Below are 25,316 nucleotides of genomic sequence, written 5' to 3' on the forward strand. Positions count from 1 at the left end.
ATTTAAAAGTTGATCTATTAAACTTCGAGAATCCTCAGATCATCTTTTCTGTTAGGATAGGTCTATGGGCTGTACAAAACACGTTCATTACATAGTCTGATCAGTTCTGCCTATTTTACGCTCCTTTTGGAATAAAATGTTAGCTTTGTTAGCTTCTAACTTTAAATCCAAACAGGCTGCTTATGGCCACGCCCCCCAACTCATCGTGTGCATCTTTGAAACGCAGAAGCATCAAATGGTTTCTGGATGGTACATCAACTGTAAAACTGTTGGGTTTTGTTTTCCAGCAGTTGTGTCCGGGTTTAATACTAGATTTAGGTTTATAATTTCTCTAAAATATTTCCTGCCAAGAGCATCACTGTCTAGAATAACTCTGTGAAGACTTTGGACAGTTACAACATTCAATTTCCCTTTGGGATCAATGAAGTATTTTTGAATTGAATTTGAATTAAAATCGTCGTTATTTAATTCTGTTCACCTTGTCCTGAAGAAGAATCAACAACATAAAAATACTATTAGTAGCAGCTTGTCTCATTTATTTTTATGTATGCCGTTTTACCTCAGCAGCTTAAATTCCTGAAAAGTATACACTCACTGAAACATTTACTTCCTCAGTTGTATTGGTTTAAAGCTTCCTAAGCTGTAGCTAAAATTTAACCTGAGGTTACTTGATTTTAATAATGAAAACACCAAAACAAAATCAGAAAAGTGTAGCTCTGTCCCTCTACAAGCTAAAGAAAGAGAGGAAAACTGAAGTTTCCTTTGCAGCTCTCTCTCGCCACCTGCTGGCTGACCTATTTCAACAAAACACTGTATATGTAATGACAAAACATTGAGTGTGAACACCAAAACCATGGGTTATGCCATATATGTTGGTGAAAGAACAGATTGTTTTAGCTTGCAGTGTTTGTGGTGTAGTGCAGGACAGTAAAACAACCAGAAATCCATATTTTTCCACAGTAGACGGTGGAAAGAGGAGCTGGAACTGTGGCTGCGTTTGCTGAGGAACACGGTCAATAAGAGCGAAACGTTTCTGTGTGTTCACTGTCATCGCACTCAGAGCAGCTGTGAGGAAAGCAGGGCAGAAAGAGAGGAAGGGGAGGTGGCGACGGCATCACGGGCAACGAGCAAGAGGAGAGGAGGTGAGTTCATGTGGAGGAGGAGTTTCACAGAGCGTGAGAGAGGCTATTAGAGATGGTGAGAAAAATCAGGAGAGAGATAGAGGTTATGTGAGGGAGGAAGATGCTGTTGCCAGGGAACGAGACTGAGAGAGAAGGAACCGTCTTTTGCAGTTTGGGAGAGGATGAAAAGTCAGTTCAAGATGGATCCAAAATGGACTAAACTGGAGGAAAACAGGTGATCCTGCCAACGACCAGCCTGACACAATCAAAGGAAAAAGGTAGGCAGCTGGGATTGCGTAACCATCAGAACGTTGCTCCCAAACGGCTGACATCATCCGAACGGATTAGAGCCCGGGGGTTTTAGTGTTTGCTGGTGGAGGATGATGATGATGAGGGGGGAAAGAGCAGATGCAAATTGGAGAAAAAGAAGAGAATACTGCAAAGAGTTAGAACAATTTGTTTTGCCCAAAAGTCAGGCTGGGATCCGTCTGGATGACAGATGAGAGGACAGTGATGTCACCTCCAGACTCCCTTCATCGATCTTCTCTCCACAGGAAGACACGACTTCCCTCCATCAGCAACATCAGTACGCAACAGGAACTACGGCGTCAATAAAGACAGGAGCGCACCACCTGGAGAGGTAAACAGTGATGACCCTCCGTCTGCTGATTTAAGGAAAAGCAGAACTACATCGTTATATAACGTAAGTGCTCTGCAAGGTTTTTGTTCCTGGACTGGGTTTAGGTAAAACAATCTCTGGATGGACTTTCAGGTCTGCAGATATAAATCTACATCATGAAGATGCAGATTATTTCATTCAGCTACATGAAATAATCTGTCGCAATTCAGATTGGAGGAATTTCTCTTCAGAAATGTTGGTTTTTTTAAACACTGGAAGAAGGATCTGGTTTATTTTGAATCATCACAAAGAGCAACAATTTTTGGTTTCAACCATGAGTTATTAATCAGTGCAATCAAGAGTTTAGCGTGTTATTGATCTCCACTGAAAAACAGAAACCTTTACCAAGTCTTTTTCATCTGGTTAGAGCATGTGAAATAAGACGAAGCTAACATGCAAGTAGCTTTTCAGCAAGACAGAGCAGCTTGTTTTATAGCTTCAATATTCTTAATATGAATTTAAAAAGAACTCATTGTTCCCCCGACAGATTATTTCACAGTTAAAACTGTAAAAATGAGCAGGAGTATTCACTAATGTCTAGGCAACAGAAAAACATATGAAAACACAAAGGCGAAGTTGTACAACTGAAATAAAATCTAGGAATTACCGTTTTTAAATAACATTTTCCTCACTTCAAAATAAGAGAGAAGGGAAAAAGAAAGATTCAGAACCAGTCTTGACGAGCCCACTTTCAGCATCAACCACCTTAAGAGAGACGAAAAGGAGTTACTGGGTCGGACGTCGGCTCTGAAACTCTCATGGAAATCCAACTCGCATGTCTGTTCATGTGGTTCTCGCCTTCGTCTCTCTAAGCTGCAGGGAAAGTCGAGTTTTTTTTTCCAACTGATTCTGTTTGCTAAAAGTCACTCTTAGATTCTTGTCTCTTAGATTCTGACTTAAGCTTGAATGACTTAAGCTTTTCTAAATCACACGTGTCAAACTCAGGGCCCGAGGGCCAAATCTGGCCCACCGTAGGTTTTTATGTGGCCTTCTCGACTCAAAATTACAACAGCTTTTTGTTGAAAACCCCCCAGTTTTTCAACAAATCTGTAAAATTCACACAAAGTCAACAGATCCTCACATTTTTTTCAGATTTTTTAGCTGCAATTTTTTTCTCAAAATTGGCCAAAAACATTCGGTTGAATTGGCTGCTGTCTAGTTGTACTCCGTGATCAATACGGCGATTAATAAAAACTCGTATTTAACATGTTATATTAGCGCAAATAAAACTTCCTTAAAAATATTATTATTTTGATTGCAATAAAAACACTCATGAAATCCTGGCTGGACTGATCAGTGTGAAAATAAAATATTATTCAATTAAAATAAAAATTAAATAACAATTTCATGGGTTTTATCAATATATTCTGGCACAACTGGCCCTTTAAGGACATACAAATTTAGATATGACCATCATGAAACTGAGTTCAACACCCCTGATCTAAATGGAGAAAATAACGTTATTCCTAAAGATGGACAAACATTCTCCAAAATCTTTTTGAACTTAACAACCAATGACCTTAAATCAGCTCTAGTAAGTAAAAGGCCAACTTCCAGTTTTAAAGTGAAAACTGCATCTTTAGAAATTCAAAGATCAGTAGCTTTTATTGTAGTTTATTGAAAATGTTTTCAGGTTTTAGCTAGCAGATTGCAGCAGAAAAGCAGCTAGCTTCAGGACTGAATAGGTTATTCTAAAGAAACTAAGTGATTTTCTCACAAATTATTTTAGATCATAGCATTAAAATAGAGCATTACCAAACTAAATCTTATATACTGTTTATTTTGTGAGGGACATTAAATGCTGCAGAGGATTTCTAATGTGTTCAGGCCTTATCATCCCTTCCTTTTGCCTTTGGATAAAGACAAACAAGTTAAAGAAACTGAGCTTGTAATAAATCATTTCTTCTGAGTTATCTTTAATCCTCAATAACGCCTTTCAAGCTGCAAGCCAACACAAATATCGCTCTGTCACGGTGAAACTCCTCTACTGAATTTCAAAGGGACCAAACCTGTCAGGAAAAAAACCTGTAATCGCCGTCTTGTGCAACAGTTTACGTTTCTTCTCTTTTATATTCTGGTTGGCACAAAGGCACAGGCAGTCCTGCAGCCATCGGGACACAAATCCTCACCAGACACGTGCGTCTGCGTCTCAGATGTTCACTCAATGGACAAGCAAGGCTGTGACATTTGTGACTACAATCCTCGTTGCTCATTGAGATATGACTGATGTCTGTGAGAGGAGGTTCAGCCTTAATAGGCAAACACCATTTTGTTTTAGGACTGCAAAAAAAATCGTTGCAACTTACGGGTTTAAACAGTCAACCTCGATTCCCCAGTCCCAGCACAGCAGCATCAGGAGCCTGTAGGCACAGAGCATGTGTCTTTTACCCCACAACTGCAGTTTTAGATCCAAAAATAGATTGTATCAAATCAGTTCCATCCCACCGGACTAATGGGCCAGGGTGACGTCTGTTAAATAAACTCAGGTTGGGACAGAGATTTATTTGTGAGGGAAAATCCCTTTGATGGGTTTGCTCTACTTAGCTTGACTGATATTTGTATAAATGATTCAAACACAGCAAACTCTGCAGATGCACATCGAAAAACCAGAAATGGAAGTTAATAGACGAAGACCTGTGCTTTGGTTACGTACATGCACATAGGAGATGAGTGTGCTGCCTTCAGGGAACGGCTGCTGTATGAGCAAATCAGTGTTTTATTTTAGTCTCCATCCCTGGAGCAGCTGGGGTCAAAAATCCACTTTCACATGATGTCACGCTTTCATTTGACGACCATTTTCCTATAAATAGTCAAAACTGTGAGTTAGAAATTGAACATACTACAAATATACTGCCTTAATGACAATTCGTATGCTTTTTATGTACTTTATGCTTCTGTGTGAAGGGCTTTTTGTAGATGAGATCAATATAATGTTCCATGTAGCACCGAAAGTCAGAATTATTGGTGTAAAGTCAAGTGTTTATTATTCAATTTACAAAAATCCAAGTTTGCAACATTTAACTAATACACTGTTAGAAAACCATTTTTTTTCTCCTAAAACCTTTTTTGGATGGGAAATATTAACGGAAATGAACTAATGTCACAAAAATATAATCTCATTTGATTTCTCTGACTCAAATTAGAATAAAAATCTGACCATTCAACTGTGCAAAATAATCCTAATTCAGTTAAAAAAAACATTTTTGTAACCCAATGTTTTCATAGCAACCTTCTTTTTAAATTCATTTTGAGCATTTGTTTAAAGGTCTGAATGTTGGATTGAACTTTATTATTCCTGTTTTATTTATTAGTCGTGGCAAAACTTGTTCAGGCTACATTTGAGCATTTTATGTTAAAATATATTAGCATAAGCTGTATGTACTACTGCGGTTTACTTTGCTCCCTTGTTCTGCACCTCAGCTTAAAGCTGTTTCAAATATTTTGTCTTATGACACCTTGTCTCTCACCCTTCACTACCTATTCCCTCTTTCTGTTGCCCAAAGCGAGCAGCTGTGCCCGACCTCCCTGCAGAGGATGGGTACAGCAGAAGCCACTTTACGCATGGACAGCATGGAGGTCAAGGACGAGTGGCAGGACGAGGACTTCCCCAGGTATTTGTCTACGGCTGGGTCTGTGTGCAGTTTGAGACAAACGGGTTGGGATGGATGGAAAATGAGTCACGTGGAAACAGGTCTTTCTGCTGTGAGTACATGGAGAAACTGCAGCATGTCGGACCAAAATAGCAGCTGGCAAAGCATAAAAGACGTCAGTGGAAAATGTGTGTGTCGTGCTGTTATATTGTGTATTAAAAGTCTTTATCTCCTGCCTCCTCATATAAGTCTTTATTGCACCTAATATTGGTATAATCAGAGTTATTATGAGAAAATATATAATGCGCAATGAAAATAAGGTAACACTGGTTACTGTTTTGCTTTTATTTTTCTGAACAATAACCATTTTAGTGTGAATTCCACAAATTGCTGACCCGAGGAATGCTTTTCAAATTTCATGTGTAATCAAAGATTCACCATGAAATCCCCAAATTACTTTGTGTGCAGGCAGTTGCCTCCATAAGTCCCATAATTAGCAGGAATAGCTTGCAAACGACTGTTTGCTGCAGTCACAGCTTTGGTGTTTTGTGATATGTCTTTACTTGTTTTGCACATCTAAAGACGGAACATTTTCTATATTTTTCTTTCAAAACAGTTCTGTAAACATTAATTTACGATGGCTTTGAATCGGCATCTTTGGACATGGGAATGCTTTGATATAAACCATTCTTTTGTAAGCCTCTAGTGAAAATTTAAACTTCGCACCAGTTTCTCTGCAGAGGAAAAACATCCCTGCAGCAAGATGCTGCCATCACTTTTTTTCACAATCCAAACTGTGCTTCTCGGTTGATCTGCAGTGTTTATTTTCCTTCACAAACCGAAACGAGCAATTACATTTTGGGCTCATCTAGACACAGTAACTCTTTGCTGTCATTCTATTCAACTATTCCAGAAACTGGATTTCTTTTTGCTCACATCATTTAAAAAAAAAACAAACAAACCCTGGTCTCTCAAAATAAAATAAATTAATGTTTGTGCTTGTAATGAGACAAAAAGTGAAAAAGTTAAAGGTGTATGAATAGATTTGCGAGGTGCTGAAACACCTCAAACAGCCGACTCCGTCAACACATCAGCTTGCCCATGCTTGCAATGTTTAGGGTGTGTTTGGATAAATCCCTATCTTTCTCTCAGTCTGCATGTTGGTACAGAAAACTGTAATCCATCCCTTATTTCTCCCACACATTGAGCTTAAAGGTGTCTACAGAATAAATCCTTGAGGGGAGTTGGTAATTATAATGGTGTTGCTTTCTCAAACAAAAGACGATTACACCGAATGAGGATATAAAAACTGGCTAAAGAGTGAACAATGAGAGTATTTCTACTTCCTGCAGAATTGCTGTTAAATTGTTTTAATGTATGATCTTATTTGTGCCGTCTGTGCAGGCCGCTGCCAGAGGACGGAGTTGGTCTCACTGACAACAGAAGCAGTAGGTGGAATAAACATCCAGCTTTCGATCGCCGAGCATAAACTGTAAACTTACACCTGCTTGTTGCTGCAGATCCTCCCACCAGCCTGAATGTCGGGGAGTCCATGAACCAGAGGAAGCGCCGCACGCTGGTCGCCCCCGACATGAACCTGTCCCTGGATCAGAGCGAGGGCTCCGTTCTCTCGGACGACTTCCTGGAAACGCCCGACGACCTTGACATCAACGTCGACGACATTGAGACTCCAGATGAGACCGACTCGCTGGAGTTCCTGAACAACGGCAACGAGCTGGAGTGGGAAGGTCAGACAAAAGGAGGATTCAGACCCCAAAATGAGGAGTGGATTCTTCTTCATCATGAATTATGATGGTGAAAACAAAGGGAGAAAAATGAAGATGTTTATTGTTACTAAACTGTAACAATAAACATTAATTGCAACTAAAAGTAATGAACCCAATGAGAAAAATATCTACTTATTTATTCACTCAAACTTTTTTTTTTCATATAAAAAAACATTTAAAATCCCATAAAACTGATTAAATACAAATAAGAGCTGCAATATTGGAATTTTTTCGCTTTATTTTTGTTCATATTGATGCACAGTGAAGTAAATTATTTGGTTAAACTAATTAAAGGATGAAGAAACTAAGATAAAGCTGACTGACCTTGTTTCTTTTGCTTGTTTTTTTTTTTAGATGACACTCCTGTGGCCACAGCCAAACGTCTTCCAGGTGAAGGTGAAGAAGAGAGAGACTCTTCTGGTCGTCTGTGGCGAACGGTGATAATCGGCGATCAGGAGCAGCGAATTGACATGCAGATCATCAGACCTTACCTGCGAGTGGTCACCCATGGAGGTCAGCTAAACTATCTGTTCATTCATTCATTGATGAATGAATGAACCTATCAATGAGCCCACTGACACATCTTTGAATTGATGAAAACTGACACCTGCAAACTGGGAAAACTCCATAAGAACCTCTTTAATGCTGAGTTGTAACTATCACAATTGTGACCTTCTCAAAGTCATTTGTATGATAACTTTAAAGATAAAATGTTCTTTTGGTCCAACAAATGAGGCCAATTTTTCTAATGAGTGAGAATGTTTTCCTGAGATCCAAAGATTGTTCTAAAATGCACACCGTACAGCTGGAGGATCATGGTGAAGATGAAGATTTAATAAACACCAAAAATATCTAGAAAACAAAAAGTCTTGCATAACAGAATGCAGATAAAAGCAACCCTCTTGGTTTCATGAAACAAGGATCTTGGTGAAAAGACAAACAGTATTTATTTTTAACTGTGAGGTTTCACAATTTTATGCCTGATCAATGAGTATTATTTATAAAAATATCTGACTTCTAGTTAATAATCTGGCAGCAATTAAACAAAAACGTTATAAGTGGCCAGTACCTTGAATGTGTCTTCTTCTTCTCTCTCTCTCAGGTTATTATGGTGAAGGTCTGAACGCCATCATTGTGTTTGCAGCCTGTTACCTCCCCGACAGCAGCTGTGATGATTACACATACATCATGGAGAATCTGTTTTTGTAAGTTCTTCTGACGTCTCCTTGCAGCATACTGCATCAGTCTCACTTTACTGCATGATTCATCAAACGTCACAAACACGCTTTCCTTACTTTAATAATCTTAAAAAAACCTATATAATTATCTTTATGTTTCAATTTTTGTTGTGTTTAGACTTAGTTATATTCATTTATAATTGTAAATTGAAATAGATACATATATATGATGTATGTATAAATACATAATATACAAAAATCAGCTGAGAACATGATCAATAAAGCTCAAGAGTGGTGATATTTATATGAAAGAATTGCAACAAACCGGCACCTTGCAGAGGGGTTTAAAAGCACACTGTCGCCTCAGTGATGAATGATTGTTTGTGAAGAAAGCTATAACTAAAAATCTGAGACTCTGGAAGCATTTTTGCGATTTCTGCTCCACTTCTGACCAGCATTGTCACTCTGAGGCACCAGGGTGATAGAAGTGATAAAGTGTCAAGTGCTCTTTCCTTCATTTGGCTCAGACACAGAGAAAAAACAACAAACTTGCTTTAAACTATGTCTCTTTGTTCTCAGGTACGTTGTGAGCAGCCTGGAGCTGCTGGTGGCTGAAGATTATATGATTGTTTACATGAACGGTGCAACTCCTCGCAGGAAGATGCCTGGAATCAGCTGGCTGAAGAGATGCTACCAGATGATTGACAGAAAGTAAGAAAAATGACATCAATAGCAAAAACAGACTTAGATATCGGAGCTGAAATCTTTTCGTTTGTGTTTGCAGACTGAGAAAAAACCTGAAGTGTCTGATCATTGCACATCCAACATGGTTTATCAGAACCGTCCTGGCCATCTCAAGACCATTCATCAGGTCATAAACATTTACTCTCATTCTGCTTATTGGTTGTGATTATTCCTCTAAATTTAAAGAGAATATTGAACATTATTCATAATAATAAAAGCTGTCCAGGCTGTGCATTGAAATATAAACCTACAATTAAATTTATTATATAAACCTACAATTAAATGTATTATATGACTGTTGGTGTTTTTGCTTGACTCCACATTAGTCACCTTACATACTAATGGTAAAAAACCTGTAAAGACAATATTATTTCCCCTTCATTTGGTCTGAAATCTTTTAAATCTTTGTCTGGTGTAAACTCTGTATAATTTTTATTAGAATGGGAAGACTTGGAGTCAAGCTGAATAGGTTTTTCTAATATGAAATCAAGAAATATTTTAATTTATTTGAGATGTATTTATCATTCCAATGTGTAAACAAAGTGACTCCATCATAAGCACAAACAGAAAACTAATTTGCCTCATTAATCGTCAGATTATAAAGATTTTCCTTGGCATGTTTACAACTTGTACATTTGTGGGTTTCATTACTCCTAAATAAGGCGACAGTTCAAATTTAATAGGATTTTGATGTGCAGTTTATCTAACAAACAGAAGCTGTTTTGATGGAGATAAATTTCACCTCTAATTTGACGCGTTCATGATCTCCACAGTGTGAAGTTCCTGGATAAGATTCGATACGTTCACTCCCTGGAAGAGCTCAGTCACATCATCCCCATGGAGCATGTGCAGATTCCCGACTGCGTGCTGCAGTAAGTCCTCTCTACCACCGGGCGACGCTGTTGAGATGCCGCACATCTCACAAAATGCAAGCAAACGTTCAACTAAACACTAATTTCAGGAACTTTATCACTAAATAAAAGATATTAGATTGATTAATGACACACAAATTGATGTTTGAAAGCATTTATTTCTGTTAATTATAACGGTTTTCTGCTTACAGTTAATGGAAACATGACATTTAGAATTAAAATATGACATCAGACCAAGAAAATAACAGAAATTTGGGTTCAAAGAAAAATATTTTTAATACTTCCTTGAAAGTTGTTATTGTCATAAGGCACCTTTAATCTGACCAACCAAATATATTGGGACAAATATTCAAATATATTGAATATAACTGTATAGAAAGAAGAACATTAGTGAACAAACAAACAAAGAGACCCTAAAATACACCAAATTATATTACAAAATACACTTCCTTTAATCATTGACAAGAAAAGTTTTGTTTTTTCTATACATTATTTATTGTCTCACAATATCTGCAAAGCAAATTATAATCTTCAGATATTTAAAATGTTAAAAACCTTTCTGGAAAATCTTAAAAATATCAACTATATTTCAAATTGATTCAATAACTTGACTTTCCCATTCTTTTGTGCCTCACAAATTGAAATACAATGTTTTTTTCTTCAATTTAAGAAGAAATATATTTCTTAGTAAAGCAGCTGTAAAAAAAAAAAAATCCAATTTAAAGGAACAGTTACAGCTTCTGCACGTCTCAGGAAACCTGAGAAGTTCAGTGTTTTCCAAACCAGAGCAGCACCAGTATTGGAAACATGGAGCGTTCTGGTTTTTGATGACCTGCTTCATTTTTAATGAGCAACTCAGACATGGATTTTGGCCCAACTTATTGTTTTCCTTTGTATCTATCAAACATGAGGATACCTATGACAGCTCTGTAAAAGTCACTGCAGCCAGCATTCGGTGTAGCCATTATGTGTCTTCTTATAAAGACATGTTTGTAGCATATTGCTGCTACAAGTGGGAATGAAGCAGCATATTACAAACACTATTTCATCTAATTTAGGTATGATGAAGAGAAACTAAAAGCACAAAAGTTGAGGTAAGAAACCCTTTTTCCCTAAAAAAGAAAGAAAGAAATTTCCACCATTATTTTAAGTAACTAAATTGTCTTTTTCCTGCAGACAGGAACAAGAGCAGCAGCAGACCAAGTCAGCTCTTCCTGGAGAAAGGTGACCTCTTTCTGTTTCATGCAGCTACGTTACGCAAGACTCAGAAACATTTTTTTAGCTCTATTTCTGTCACATCAGCCATCAATTATCCTGTTTATTATTTTTGCAAATGTTTGTCAGCTAATCTTTAGCACTAGATGACTGAGAAAATACTTATGTTTCTTTATTGCTTTATTTAAATGTTATTTTCAGGCCAAAGTCGATGCTTGCATCAGTCAACAGTGACATCTGACATTAAGGTAAGAGGTCCCAGTCATTAAACAGTCCGTCTTTAACTCTGCACTCCGGCTTGTAATGTCAGTCCCCTGTAACTTATACCTGATACACATAGGGTCAGTTTGGTTTTCACACAACATTTGGATCTGAGTGCAAAAGAAACAGCAAATTAAATCCTGCAGAAACATTTGTTGGGAATCTTGGCGTCCAAGCGCTAGTCGCCTAATTATTACATCGCCTCGAGTCTTTAACTCTTGAAATAGTTCAAAAATCCTTCGCTAACGGCGCTAATACAAGATGTCCTGCAAAAATATTCAATGCACTTGGACTTTTTTTTTTTTTTACACATTGTCACGTTATAGCACAAGTTATAAATCCATCTGTTCTGTAAAGGCCTCAAAGGTTTGTTGGAGAGCATCAGAGAAAGAGCAGCATCATGTAGATCGAGGAACACCGTCGGGCGTCAGCGATAAAGCTGTTGAGAACTTCAAATCAGGTTTAAATTTAAAAAAATAACATGTATTTGCTACGACACTAGTTGTAGCAATGGGTTAAACATCTAATGAGCAGAAAATGGACAGAGAACATGACTACAAACTCACCGAGATGAGGCTGATCAGACTAACTAAAGACAACATTATTTAAAGAACGAGCCAAGAGGTTCAAAGTAGCTCTGGAATCTGTTTACAGTTCAGATTTCACTCCTAATTCATAACTTCTGGCCTTTTTAGAAGAGTTGTATAAAAGCCAAGAGACTTTTTCCGCATTTACGTTTTCCTGATGCTTTTCTCGAGATCATAAGATGATCGGTGTTAAACCTGATTCTACCTTTCAAATGCAAGGCACTGCATGCAGTTGTGCATACATTTGAAAGATGGAATCAAGTTAACACCAATCGTCTCATAATTTTGGTACAAAATAGAGTTTGGTTGCTCAAGATTCACTCGTTATCTCAGCAAACTTTAGTAAAAGTATATCCAGAAAACGTCCGCTCTCAACCAGATGTTGCCACTGGCTCAAACCACAAAGAAGAAGGTGACAGGAAGGAGTTGGAGGATCCTGGCACTGCATGTTTTTAATGAATTATCGTGTGGACAAACTTATTCCTGTGTGATTTCAGTTGTGTTTTTTATTCAATGGAAACATTGCAGTTGCAAAATTGTGTTTTCTAGACATTAGTGGAATGTCAACAAAGTTTTGTGCACTTTTGTAATGGAAACACACCTTGTCCAACCTGGCTGGGATGAGCAGAAGAAGGGTGGCAGGAAATCCACAGCCGGGTTTTTTTTTTACATCATCTCTGGTCAGGCCACCAATTCATTGCCTCTGATCTTCGGGATCCACCAATCACGTACTGGCACCTGCACCCTCAAATGTAAATTTGCACAAAGCATAAATGTAAATTTGCGCAAAACATTTTACAACACCAGCGGTAGCAAATGGGTTAGGATGGCTCAGTCAAAGTAAAGACCAAACTCAAGAAGAGAAAACTGATGTCTTTAGGTGACTGATATTGAGTTACTTTTTATGGCACAATAGGCAGAAAAGTCATTTCTTGATGTACGAAATCAAACTGTGACAGAAAATGGACAAAAATAACTTGCATCTTTATTGCTGGAAAAGGTTCCTCTACAATGTGTTGAATACAAATGCAGGAAAGTCATGAATGATTTTTCTTCCACCTTACAAAACTGCATTGCTCCGTTGATCTGTCACGTTGGGTCTAATGTGACGGAATGATTGGAGTTCGTGGACAAAATGTTGATACTTTAGCAAGGCAAAGTAGATGAGTCTGGTTACGATGAAGTATGTTTTGACATGAAAATGTCAGCCATTCCATCCAATTAAAGAGCGATTTGAGGAACAACTGTATTTGTGAATATGAACCCACTGAATGCTGCTTTCTGATTACTGTCAGACATCAAGCCTGGCTCCTTTTCTGCCAAGTCATGTTTCAGGTCTTGCAATTCAGCCCTCGTGTGAATCCAAATCCAAATGTTAGCTAATCCTCAGACCGGCTCCCCGATGTTACATAAAACACAGCTGCTCCCCTCGTCTATGCAGAACCATCCAGGTCTATTTTTACTGGGCTTCACAGACGAGTCATGAGCTGCAGTACCGGTCATGAAATCAGGAGAAATACCTGCCTGGGCCAGTCAGAGTGGGTTGGAGTGGGTAAAGTACATGGGGTTATTTCAGAAATCCAACCCCATGAGCATCAGTGCGCTCCTCTCTGCCCTCGTATATCAAAAGATCCTGCGGCCGGTGGACTGGCTGACATCCCAAGAATGGAAACAGGCTCTGTCTCCCAACCGGTGTGATATGTGTCAGTTTGGATTTAGTTTAGATTTACAGTCTATGATCTCTACATGCTCCCGAGTACTAACAATGTCTATGTGAACAATGTGCCAATTGTTGCATAAAGGTTGCACAAAATACTCAAATTAAACTGTGTTTTTTGCATTGCAGCACAGTGAGTTGAAGATCTGCTGGGGAACGGTCGTTCAGTAAACTCAGCAGCTTCTTGCACAGAACGGACCCGTTAGCTGCAGGACAATCACTCCTCAGTATTTCTCTTGTTTCTACATAAAATAAATTCAGAACCTGTCAACAACAAGATGTTACAGATAAAATTGTTTGCTTTCTGCATGTGAGATTGAGCTGTTCTATGATGCATGGCAACTATTTTAAATTAAAACCGTACAGACTCCTAAAACCGATTCGTCTTGCAGATACTGTAGAATCAAACTGAAATATTTTGGCATGGGTTTTTCTTCGGTTTAATACATTTGCTCACTGAATGATGCCCAATGACGTTCTTCTTCTTTAACATGTTCTAGATGTTACTGATGCAAAAGTATTGTACAGTCGTCAGGTTTTCCAGCGTTAAATATGCAGTTGGCATGCTTGTTTGTATCCTTTCCTTCTTCGGTATTTGTATTTGTCTTGTTTTTAAATTATAAAGAAAGGCAGTACTTTTTCAAGACGGAAAGACTGAATTGTTATAGATAAAATAAAATATATTTCGAGAAAGAGAACCTGAAGAATTACTTTAACTGTTATCGATGAAAATGTGCCATTTAATGTTTCTAAAAAATAAAACAAAATTAAAAAATAAGCTGGATTTGTCTATTTTGTCTTTTATTGCCATTTATTCAGCCTTGAACAGCCTCCTTAAGAGATGAAGGAGCTCACAGGACATCTCTCACCTTTACTATGAATATTGCTTTTATGTTCTGAAATTAGTAAACCGGAAAGGCAAAATTACCTAGAATAGGTTATTTTAACCCTGCATGTCTCAGTGATTAAAGAGAAAAGTCTCATATGGTAGAAGTATTTTGCATTTAAATGATGTGAATCCTTTTAATATATTAAGTTAACAAACATCTGTCTTTTAGTCGCACAGTGCCACCATGTATCCCGACAATGAAACATGACACCATGTCAGCTTTTATCTAAAACTCAAAGTTCACCTCCTTCACACCTGTATCTCTCCAAGAGATAAGAACAAATGGTGAAACTGATTTGTAGTATTGGGTAAATACTGTTTGAACACAAAATAAACACGACAGACTCACACCCGGAGGTGTGTAACGACCAGAGCTGATAAGCGGCAGGCGCTAACCTTCAGAGAAAGGTTTTATCGCAGCTTTGGCTGACAGATGCGCCATTTTGCCCACAAGGAGAGCTGCTACGTACTCTGGTTGCATCAGAAATATTCATGATGCAGAAGCCAGGCGCTGCAGACTAATTATAGAGGTCCTGGTTTGCATTCGCCCCGCAGCCGGCTTGGTAGAGTGACGCTTTTACATCTGTCCGGATGTATTGTCCTAAGAATTATGACCTTTCTTGGATTTAAACCGCTTACGTGTCAGAAACTTGAATTCTTGCAGACTCAAACTGTCTCTCTCCCAGTTATCTCCATGTTCTTTTCCAGACGCACCCCCCTTGTGACTTCATTGTGGTTTAATTGTATTTCACAGCTCAGCCACAAGTTAGCGTCTGTACTTTCCCCGAATGTGGTCGGCCTCGCTCCCCTGACCCCTGAGAGCAGGTGCAAATTTTAGGATCAGCTTTCACACTGAAACTTCAGCTGTGCATCCTCTGAAGTTGGTGCTTCCGGCTCTGAGGAGGCAGACTATTGGCCGGTGAAACGCGGCTCCGATTGGTCGAGCGGGCGGTGACACGGCTGCCACATCCTTTATATGCGCCACAAGAAGATAGTCTATCAATGAAGTAGTGAAGGGGGGGGACATCTCTGGCGAAGGAGAAGGAGAGGGAGGTTTTAGCTGAAACCTTTGTGAGAGAGAGAGAGAGAAAGTTTGGTTTGGTGGGGTTCCCTTCTTTGACTTACTGAATTCCTGAGGTGACCAACAACACAGAAGAAGTCAGAAATGAAGTTCATCATCGGCATCGGAGGGTAAGCTTCAGCTAAAATAGATGCCAAGATGCTTCTACAAGAAATTGAGATGTAACTAATTATTGTGTGGCATTAAATTCAGAGTGACCAACGGTGGAAAGACCACTTTGACAAATAGACTACTAAAGACATTACCTAACTGTTGTGTGGTGCATCAGGATGACTTTTTCAAGGTGAGACAAAAAAAGAAGTCTGGTGTTCTTTTTCTACTATGTGTTAAACTATTTTTGTTTGGCAGCTAGAATATTTCTCATAAGTTTCATTTGCGCTTGAAGCCTTTTCTTTTTTTTTTTTTTTTAAATGCTTAAAAATTAAGAAATGGCCAGTCTGACCTGCAGATGTCCTATCATCGAAGCAGCCTTGTAATCATCTGGCTGATTGTCTCCTGGACAGCCAATGAAAGGGCTGAGCGTCCCCACTAAAAGTCAGACTTTAATGTTAAATGACTAAAACGTCTGTACTAATAGCCGAGAGTTTTGGTTTGTCTATCCTTTGTTTTCCTCCCTATTTTGGGAAAACAGCTGAATTAAAAAACAAAAAAAGTACATGTTGTTTTCTCTTAAAAGATTGTTAAAAAAATTGTAAACAAAAATTTTGAAGATTTAAAAAAAGGCATCATCAGCATATACTATGACCATAACGAAAAAATGACTTAAAAAATGAGAAAGTAACAACAAAGGAGATTAAATCCAGCCGAAATATTGTTTAAAAAATCGTTTCCGCGCTTTCACTTTTGGTGGAGACGAGTACCTGGCTTGTCCTGTCCAGGAGGGATCAGCTCCCATTGGTTACTGGGTTGCAGCAATGTTTTGTTGGTGACTGTTATTTCAGAAACCCGATCAAATACAAGTCGGGGAGGACGGCTTTAGACAGTGGGATGGTAAGAGTGGATTTCACGTAGGAAAACCTTTCAGTAATGTACTTTTTCCTTTCCTGCACATTTCTTCAGTGGTAACCAATCAGTCGTAGACTACCACATATAAATATATAATAATAAATAGACTGTGAATGCTACGTCATTCACTGATTGAAATAAATTGGTGTGAAACGTCGGCCCCACACGCGGTGAAGCTTTGTTTTTGTTCTGCTTGTCTCCATCAGTGATCAGCGCTCTGGACATGGAAGCGATGGTGAACACCGTGAAAGGCTGGCAGGAAAACCCCGTCAAGTTTGCGCGTTCGCACGGAGTCAGTCTGTCACCCGAAGCCGAGGAGTCCGACTCGGAGCTGAGAGGGATCCATTTTCTTATAATTGAGGGGTTCCTCGTCTACAACTATAAGTACGTCACCATTTAGCTGACCTCTTGACCTTCAAAGCTTCTCCCTGACCTGAGATCCTGTTTCCCTCCGCAGGCCTCTCATTGATGTCTATGACAAGTGTTTCTACATCTCCATTCCTTACGAGGAATGCAAGCGGAGGAGAAGGTGAGCAGCTGTTGGAGTAATTTTCGGGACGCAGATCAGAGCATGCTGTAACTCTGGACCGATCTGGTCTTTGCAGTACCAGAACATACACAGTCCCAGACCCCCCTGGCCTGTTCGACGGCCATGTCTGGCCCATGTATCTGAAGCACAGGAAGGAGATGGACAACAACTGCAGCAGAATAGGTTTGCAAAAACACAGAATCAGACGTAAAACACTTTCCTGTTGAGAAGTGTTGACGTTAATTTGTGTCTTTGTTGACAGAATACCTTGATGGAACAACAACGAAGGACGATATCTACAATGCAGTTTACGAAAGCGTTCAGAACTCCCTGCAGAAATACTTATAGGTAAATAAGTTGTTTTAATAACACATATTAAAGCCTTGATGATGCATGTGAGTAACTCTGCTTCTCTTCTCTCTCTAGCAGGTTGGGTCGACACCGGGTTGTGTATAGACTTGTAAATATCATTTTGAGTAAATGTGTAACACCAGCTCTGTACTTCTGGCCTGATTTGTAAATAGACACCAGTGTAACTTATTATGACTGAACAGCAGAAAAAGTGTTTTGTATAATCATGTGTAACTTTTTTTTTTCTAAGAGATTAGTCACTTCTGGACTGCCCAGTGTTTAACACCTGTAACTGATGTGAACTTATAAAGCTGTCACCTGAAACAACTCAAAGAAAACTGAATGTTTCCTGTTTCCTTCCTGTTAGATACAATCAAACACCTCCACACACAATCACATAGAGCCCATAAAGCGTCGTAAAATGGCGACTCAGTGCCAAATCCTTTGTGTTTATTGAACATGACTGATAAAATCCAGTAGGTTGTCACAGCTACAGGTTTATCGCTACTTCAAGTAGAAGAAGATGAAAGAAAGCAGGCAACATGAAGAAGTAATAAAGATGGTTAAGATTAACTTTCTGTTGCATCAAAGACAGATTTCCAAATGTGCAGGAATTTTTTCCAACTGAAAAGAGTTAAGTGCACCAGTCATTGACTTCATAAAAGAAATTAGCTTGACAATTCAAGCAATGCTCAGAAATTTTTCTATTTTTTTAAATTCATAAGCAAAAGAATCAGACCATTGAGTTCACAGATCTGACTATTGTAAATTTTTACCAATTATTCATACAAGTTCACTTATATGTACAAATAAAAGAATATTTGTGTCATGATAATTGTATAAATGTAAATGAGCAAGACGTTTGAAGCCGTCTTTTATGATTGTTGCTGACTTTTTGAAACAGAAGTGATTATCAGCAGAAATAGAAAATCTTTACCTGTTGAGTCGTTTCATAAGCAAAATGTTACACTAAATTATTTAAAAATAGTTTTAATGTTTTTATTAGATGATTTTAATTTATCCCAGCCACTTTTTGTATTAAACCAATGATAGCTCAACTGAGCATGATGCTGCCACCACCGTGTTCAGCCGCTGTGGTCTTGTTATGTTTGAAAGCCTCAAACTGACAGGGAAAGTTCAACATGAGAGGAAGATGTACTTTAATGCAGCCATACACTTTACATCAGTTTGTGGAATGATTTTGATTTTAGATGATGAAACTAAGCAAAATAAAAATATTGCACAATTCAATAGAAAAATAAAAGAAGTATATGAATAAAGTGTAAACAAGTGAAAAAGATCAAATGTTATTTTTGATTTATGTGTGAATTTGTATTTATTGCATCTCTAGTTTGATTAAGAACTTATTTTAGTTATGAGTTTATTGTCCCAAATGTAATATTAATTTGGGGCATACCCACAAAAGCAACAGTACAACGCAGCACAAGCATTACATAACAAATAAAACTAAACTAAACTAAACATCTCATATTTGATCGTTCCACAGTAAGGATAAAACTGGCCAGCATCTGAAATAAACCTCAATCTAAACAATATTTAAATTGTCATTAAAATGTTGAGTCTGTTGAAGAAAATCAAACAATTTAACTAAAAACTATCCAACCCTCCAAGAAGAGCGATACATTATCAGCTATGATAACAAAATTTATGTGGTCAAAGATAAACTCAAGGATTGTTAAAGAGGAGAAATCCTTATTCGTTTAACCTTTTATAGATGTAAATAATACACAATAATTTCAACAGTTTGAATAAATCAATAAAAATTCAACCTAATTTTTCATTTACGCCCATCATGACTATAATTTAATTTGTTGTATTTGTTATTTCTTCTCTTTTAATTTGTTACTTTGGCCCACATAGTAAATTGTAAACGATAAATTTGGAAATACCAAATGTGCTTTTGGCTGAATATGCTGCTTTTAGATTTACTTTGTGTTTCTTGAGGTTGTTAAAGGACCTCCAGAGGTAACACATCAACAAACCCATGTGTAAAATATTCTTTCCCTTTCAGCCGGGCAAAGTTGAGTCAGCAGCAGAACAAACTGTGTATGTCTGGCTGAATCCAACGCCCAGAGCACCAGCTGTTGGTTTTAAGGCTTACGCCACATTTTTCTACATCCTGTAACATTAAATGTTGTCCCAATCAGGGCTAAAATGCTTCATAAACTTTATCTTTTTCTGTTTTATGATTCCTGCTTCAACATTTTATCAGAATATGCCAAAAAGTAAAACAAATCAAAACACAAAGCGGTGTAGTTTCACTTTATTTTTGTTTTAAAATGAAAACCAAGTGGGAAATAAAAGGCAAACAAACAAAATAAACAAAAAAAAAGATTAAATATGATTACTATAATCCTTACAATCATCAGGTCTCAAAGACAGACCTCAGTTTGTATATTCAAAGCATTTTCACTACCGAGGGTATGTCGGGGGAAGGTCAGGGTTTCATGATGCGTCTGCGGGGTTCTTCACATGCCAGAAAAGCAGGAGTAAATTTAGGCTTGGGGCCTGAGGCATCAAGGGAATATATGTAACAAATGTACAGCCAATAACTGTTTGCAACACACCCACTCACAGCTCTGAAGCCCTGTGTGGTTTCCCTGCCCGGCCCCCAAACGTAACGTGATCAGTCATCATGGAAACCTCCGGACGGCCAGCCAGGGAGTCCAAAAAAGGACGGAGAGGCAACGACACAGGAGATAAGGAGACATATCACATGCTGTGTGAGGAGGAGTTTATCTTTAAATCAGGTGCAAATGACACAGAAATACCTTCTCTTATGTGAGTAAAAATACTTCTTAGTCCTGCTTTTGTCTTATTCTTACAAACAGTTAATTTAATTACAACTTCATATATTTATTTATTATGATAAATATAATAGATAAATAAAGATAGATAAAGCAGAAATACACAGTAATGAAACAGTGCACTTCATTGCTGACATACAGTTTGGTAGTTTCCAAAAATTGTAAAAGTAGAACAACTTCAACATATTTTTACCCAAATAAAAGTACAAAGTAGCTGTTCAAGTAAGAGTAAAAACAATACGTGGTTTAAAAACTACTGAAGTACTGAGTAACAAGTAAAAACATCTATTTAATGTTTTAATATTTAAAAATAATGTAATCATTGAGAAAAAAAATAGTTATGTCTAAATTCTGGTATTTTACAACCTCAAATTTAATAAAAATAACCAAATATTTAAAAAAAAAACTATGAAACTAATATTTATAGTCAGTAATTCAAATAAAATATATGTTTGAACAGGGTGAGGTACTTCTAGTGCCAAATTGTGCAGAAGGTAGAAAATAACATTTGAAAATAAACCTTGTTCACGAATAATAAGTCTCACTTTAGCCTGAACTGAAGGATAGTAGTATTTTATCCAAAAATATATTACTTAAGTAAAAGTTAAAAGTATAACAGCAGTAAACAGCCGCCATTTTGTACTGCACTGTAAAACATTTGAGCTGCATTCAGCTCTGTGTCTTTGAGTCAAATAAATTTAGCGAGTTTTAGATTTTGGGATGTGTAACTTTGTGAAAGATGAACTTACAACAACAGTAAGTTAATTTTTTAACAAGAGTCAAATAAACCAGAATTTTTAGGTTAGCACTTTAAAAAACTAAAATAAGAAAAAGAGAGGAGTGGGAACTATTTCCCAGAATGCTTAGCGGCATGTTTTTGTATCCTGAGATGAAAGTGTGTCAGATTGATCTGACTCTTGTCTGTCGTTTTAATGCTTGAGGATAATGTCCTGTTTACACTAAATGCTTCTGAGCTGAATTCACTGTGAAGTTTAATAAAATTCATTGGCAGATCATAAAGTTTTTCATGCAATTTAAAATAAGATTGTAAATTATTCTAAAGTCAAATATCAAGTTATTTTAACTTGATATTGATATATATGAATGCTTTTTGACTAGTTTTTTCTTTCATATTGTGAACTAATTATTTGATTTAAATTGCAGCATTAAGTTAAAACTCAATTCAAGATTTATGAATTTAAAAAATATATATTTAGACAACTTGTTTGTTGTTGCTAAATCAACTTCATGCACTTTAATTTCTAAGTTAAAATCAAAACAATTTTCCTGTTGACTGAAATTGCATTTTTAAGGCAGAACAAGGACTTTCATTTTCAACGTAAACCATGTTCAAATGTTTTACAGTGCATTAGAAAAGGATGGAGCGCTGAGGAATAGAAAATAATAATCGTGCCATCATGAAAAAATAAATTGACGACTTCTTGGGACATTAGCTAACTGCTTTCTGCTGGAAAAACATTTTGATAATTGCTTACATTTTAATTGGTTACAGAAAGGGGGGGTAGAACCACGAAGTCAAAAATTATGGAGATGTTTGAACAGAGTTAGAGTATAAAACAATTTCCCAAGAACGTCTCACCGATTTCTCTTAAATCATTTATCAACTGAATAGTGTGGGAAAACTGCAGACCTAAAACAACATGGCCGTCCACTTAAACTGGCTGAGCGAAGAGAGAGTTAATCATAGAAACTGAAGGTGACTCTGGAGGAGCTGCAGAGACACACAGCTCAAGTTTATCAACAAAACTACTACTCTTGTCCTCTGTTCAGATGGGACAGAAATGTATATATTTTGTCCTAATTACAAATCTCATGTATACATTTCTCTAAACACCCCGGTCCTACTGAAACTCGGTGGTGGCAGCATCTTACTGTGGGAAAAGGCATTTTGTTGGCAGGAACAAGCAGAAAAGGAACCAAAATATAAAGCCAGAAACAAAGAACATTAATATGTAAAATAATGGCATCTAAAATATGTCAGGTGAATCGTTTCCCACATTTTGTGGAACGGACCAGTCAAAGTCCAGATCTAAATCTCTCTGAAAATCTAAGGGAAAGACTTGAAATCCCAAGAGGAAAGCTACTGTTGAAAGATAAAAATATGAAGGGAAAGCAAACTTATCAGAGTTGACTAGAAGATTAATGGAGCTAAATATTCTGTTAGAGGACGACAAAAGATGTGAGACTTCAAGCAGGTCAGCGATCCTAAACATGCAGCAAAGGCTGAAATATCGTAATTTAGATCAAACTCTATTATTTACAATCAGTCTGGTCTACAGCTAGATCTGAATATCTCTGGTAAGTGTCAAAAATTACAAACAGTTTCCATCAGATGAGAATGGAAAATGTTTTCAGTCTCAAAGCCAACAGAGACAAACTATGAAATACCTGCAGCTGCAAATGAGGTCAAAGGTAAAAGGTCATTCTGCAAAGACATACCACCAGGGGACTCATTGCATCAACCATGTGTAATTTTTCCTTCCATGGTTGATGAAAGGAAAATATTTACTGAAATATTTACAATTTCAAGGGAAACGACTAAACAGCAAAACAGCTCTGAAAAAAAAAAACATTGAAAACCTGAAAGTTGTTCCACCAAATATTGATTCCTGAACGCTGAACCAAATTATTGCTTGGAAAGTCATAGATATGTTGTTAGGAGTTCATAGAAGAAAAGAACAACAATCATTTTACTCAAACTAAAACCTATAAGACGTAAAATCAGAGAAACTGATCATTTAAAGTGGTCTCTTCATTTTTTAGAAGCAAAGTGAGCTGCATAATTTCACCTGTTTTAGTGGGAGAATTTTGAAAACTACAAATAAATTCATTTTTACCTCCTCTAAATGTGGACATTTTTGCTTTAACAATGCAAGTAGTACTTCAAAGTTTTTGTTGCTTCTCTCTAATAAAAGAAATCAAGATTAATACATGTGATCGACATAAGGTAGAATAAAGGTCAGAGTGTTTTTAATGGATCACATATTGAAGTTGCAACACTAATTTGTCACATGTCGATGAATGAAAAACGTGAAGATGGACAGAGCAGCATGTGGCTCAGGGCTGAAACACGAGGAGAGCTGACCGAGCTGATAAGGTTAGCCAGACATGTCACACCAAACGACGTGTCAAATCATGAGTTACTCTGTAATATTACACTTTAATTAACCATTTTCCTTCAACATACATGTTTTATTTATTGTTTTTGTCTTTGACACACATACATAGCAGCAGAGTTTATTAATTTTCATTTTTTTCAAACAGTTTTCCAGCTTCTCACCTGCTTTGTCTCCCCAAAGATCAGTGGTAAAAACCCTCTGGATTTATCAGAATGGCAGAGTAAGGCCTCACAGAAACACAACTGGTATATTCCATGAACGGGGGGAGTTTCTTCTAGTAAAACCATTTTAAGACCATCATCTTCTTTATTTCTCACAAGAAGCAAAGGTGTGAGCAGCCTTGGTCACCTAGATCAATATATTCAAAGTGTAAAAGCATTAGTCTTTCACTCAGGGAGTAATTTGCTGCTGCTGCTCTTCTACTATCAAAACAACCAGAAACTTTTTTTTGCTTTATTTCCAAACCATTTCTAAATTACAGTAAAAACTATTATTGGTGCAACATTTGTTGTGATTTGTTTACTTTCAGGTCACACATACAATAAAGGCTCAATTCAACGTTAATACTTACTGGCTATATTTTGTGGGTTACATGTTCTTCTCAGGAGGTCTCCTGCCAAACCGCTGCCCAGGCTCGGTGCTTCTTATAAATCCGGGTGGTGGCAGACAGCAGAGCGGGGTGGAGCCGGACCCAGAACGGGGTGGAGCCGGACCCAGAACAGGAGGAAGGTTTCTCTGTCTAAAAATAGAGCAACTTTCCATGACGATGCCCTATTTGGCTGAGGAAAAGTCACTGGGTGTTATTACATCTGACAGAAGATGAATATCTATCTATCTATCTATCTATCTATCTATCTATCTATCTATCTATCTATCTATCTATCTATCTATCTATCTATCTATCTATCTATCTATCTATCTATCTATCTATCTATCTATCTATCTATCTATCTATCTATCTATCTATCTATCTATCTATCTATCTATCTATCTATCTATCTATCTATCTATCTATCTATCTATCTATCTATCTATAGGTAGGAAGAATTTCCAGTAGCAGTCAGTCTTGCAGTGATTCTTAAGAGACCTCTGACTGAAGACTGACTGTGTCATGACATGCTAACAGCTCAATATTGAGCAAACTGTCCTGAATGACACCGTCAGCTGTTAGCAAGCACTGCTAATCCACCTCATTTGCTTTTGCTGCTCCACTTTGAATCTTTGCCGATAGTTAGAGAGACGTTGGAATCAGAGACATAACACTTCCCTTTTATAACAGATGGAAAAGATTTTCTCTTTCTCAAGCTCGCCAAACATGGGGCCTCTTTTTCATCTGCTCTGGGATTTAGGGTCACATAAGGTTTTATTTGAGCTTTTGAGATGCTAACTAACTGCACCTGGTTCTATAAATAAGACCTTGTTGAGACGGTTGTGCATCCAAAAGTAAAAAAAAAATAAAGGCAGAAATTTCTCGAACTGTACAGCATCCAGATGGAATTGTTGTCCAAATCAAAATAGCTGAATAGTTCAGTTTTTCTCACGAAGGCATTTAGTTTGACCATGTGGAAATCTCCAGGTTTAATGTGACCCTGAAGGCTTCGTTTCAGAGTAAGAGCAGCTTTATGTCTTCTGGAATTGCCTCAAATAATATGTCATTATTTCATAGAAATATTCCAAATGAACAAAAATAAACCTGACAATCAAAACAGAAATAAATCAACAATATTGCATTTATCCAGAAG

At 37.4% G+C, this 25,316-nt stretch overlaps 2 protein-coding genes and 1 long non-coding RNA gene across 8 annotated transcripts; 2 read left to right on the forward strand and 1 right to left on the reverse strand.

Annotated features, from left to right (window-relative positions):
* The first annotated feature begins 908 nt into the window (after window positions 1-908).
* On the forward strand, window positions 909-14,529 carry atcayb (ATCAY kinesin light chain interacting caytaxin b). 3 transcript variants are annotated; one of them, XM_055058148.1, is made up of 14 exons: window positions 909-1,399; window positions 1,676-1,824; window positions 5,304-5,411; window positions 6,795-6,838; window positions 6,911-7,138; window positions 7,532-7,690; window positions 8,280-8,382; window positions 8,935-9,066; window positions 9,140-9,226; window positions 9,873-9,971; window positions 11,030-11,065; window positions 11,148-11,195; window positions 11,388-11,434; window positions 13,881-14,529. In XM_055058148.1, exons 3-13 carry the CDS (start codon window positions 5,335-5,337, stop codon window positions 11,425-11,427), a joined length of 1,053 nt encoding a protein of 350 aa, XP_054914123.1. In that variant the 5' UTR covers window positions 909-1,399; window positions 1,676-1,824; window positions 5,304-5,334; the 3' UTR covers window positions 11,428-11,434; window positions 13,881-14,529. The 3 variants fall into 3 exon arrangements, with proteins under 3 accessions (XP_054914123.1, XP_054914124.1, XP_054914122.1); XM_055058149.1 differs by having other exon boundaries at window positions 910-1,399; window positions 1,594-1,761; XM_055058147.1 differs by having other exon boundaries at window positions 910-1,399; window positions 1,676-1,761.
* On the reverse strand, window positions 10,110-24,229 carry LOC129377935 (uncharacterized). Of its 3 annotated transcripts, none has more exons than XR_008608010.1 (4): window positions 24,146-24,229; window positions 23,736-23,922; window positions 12,636-12,779; window positions 10,110-11,886 (listed from the first exon to the last, which is right to left on the reverse strand). It is a non-coding gene; the product is annotated as an uncharacterized LOC129377935 (long non-coding RNA). The 3 variants fall into 3 exon arrangements; XR_008608011.1 differs by having other exon boundaries at window positions 10,110-11,896; XR_008608009.1 differs by having other exon boundaries at window positions 10,110-12,779.
* On the forward strand, window positions 15,628-18,465 carry LOC129377933 (nicotinamide riboside kinase 2-like). 2 transcript variants are annotated; one of them, XM_055058151.1, is made up of 8 exons: window positions 15,628-15,831; window positions 15,914-16,004; window positions 16,663-16,711; window positions 16,933-17,110; window positions 17,184-17,255; window positions 17,332-17,438; window positions 17,518-17,603; window positions 17,685-18,465. In XM_055058151.1, the coding sequence occupies exons 1-7, from the start codon at window positions 15,806-15,808 to the stop codon at window positions 17,601-17,603; spliced, it is 609 nt and encodes a 202-aa protein (XP_054914126.1). In that variant the 5' UTR covers window positions 15,628-15,805; the 3' UTR covers window positions 17,685-18,465. The 2 variants fall into 2 exon arrangements, with proteins under 2 accessions (XP_054914126.1, XP_054914125.1); XM_055058150.1 differs by having other exon boundaries at window positions 15,629-15,831; window positions 17,682-18,465.
* Window positions 24,230-25,316: the final 1,087 nt, after the last annotated feature.

Source organism: Poeciliopsis prolifica, unplaced genomic scaffold (assembly GCF_027474105.1).
Source record: "Poeciliopsis prolifica strain line A6 unplaced genomic scaffold, Auburn_PproV2 SCAFFOLD050, whole genome shotgun sequence".
In the NCBI taxonomy this organism is placed as follows: Eukaryota; Metazoa; Chordata; class Actinopteri; order Cyprinodontiformes; family Poeciliidae; genus Poeciliopsis; species Poeciliopsis prolifica.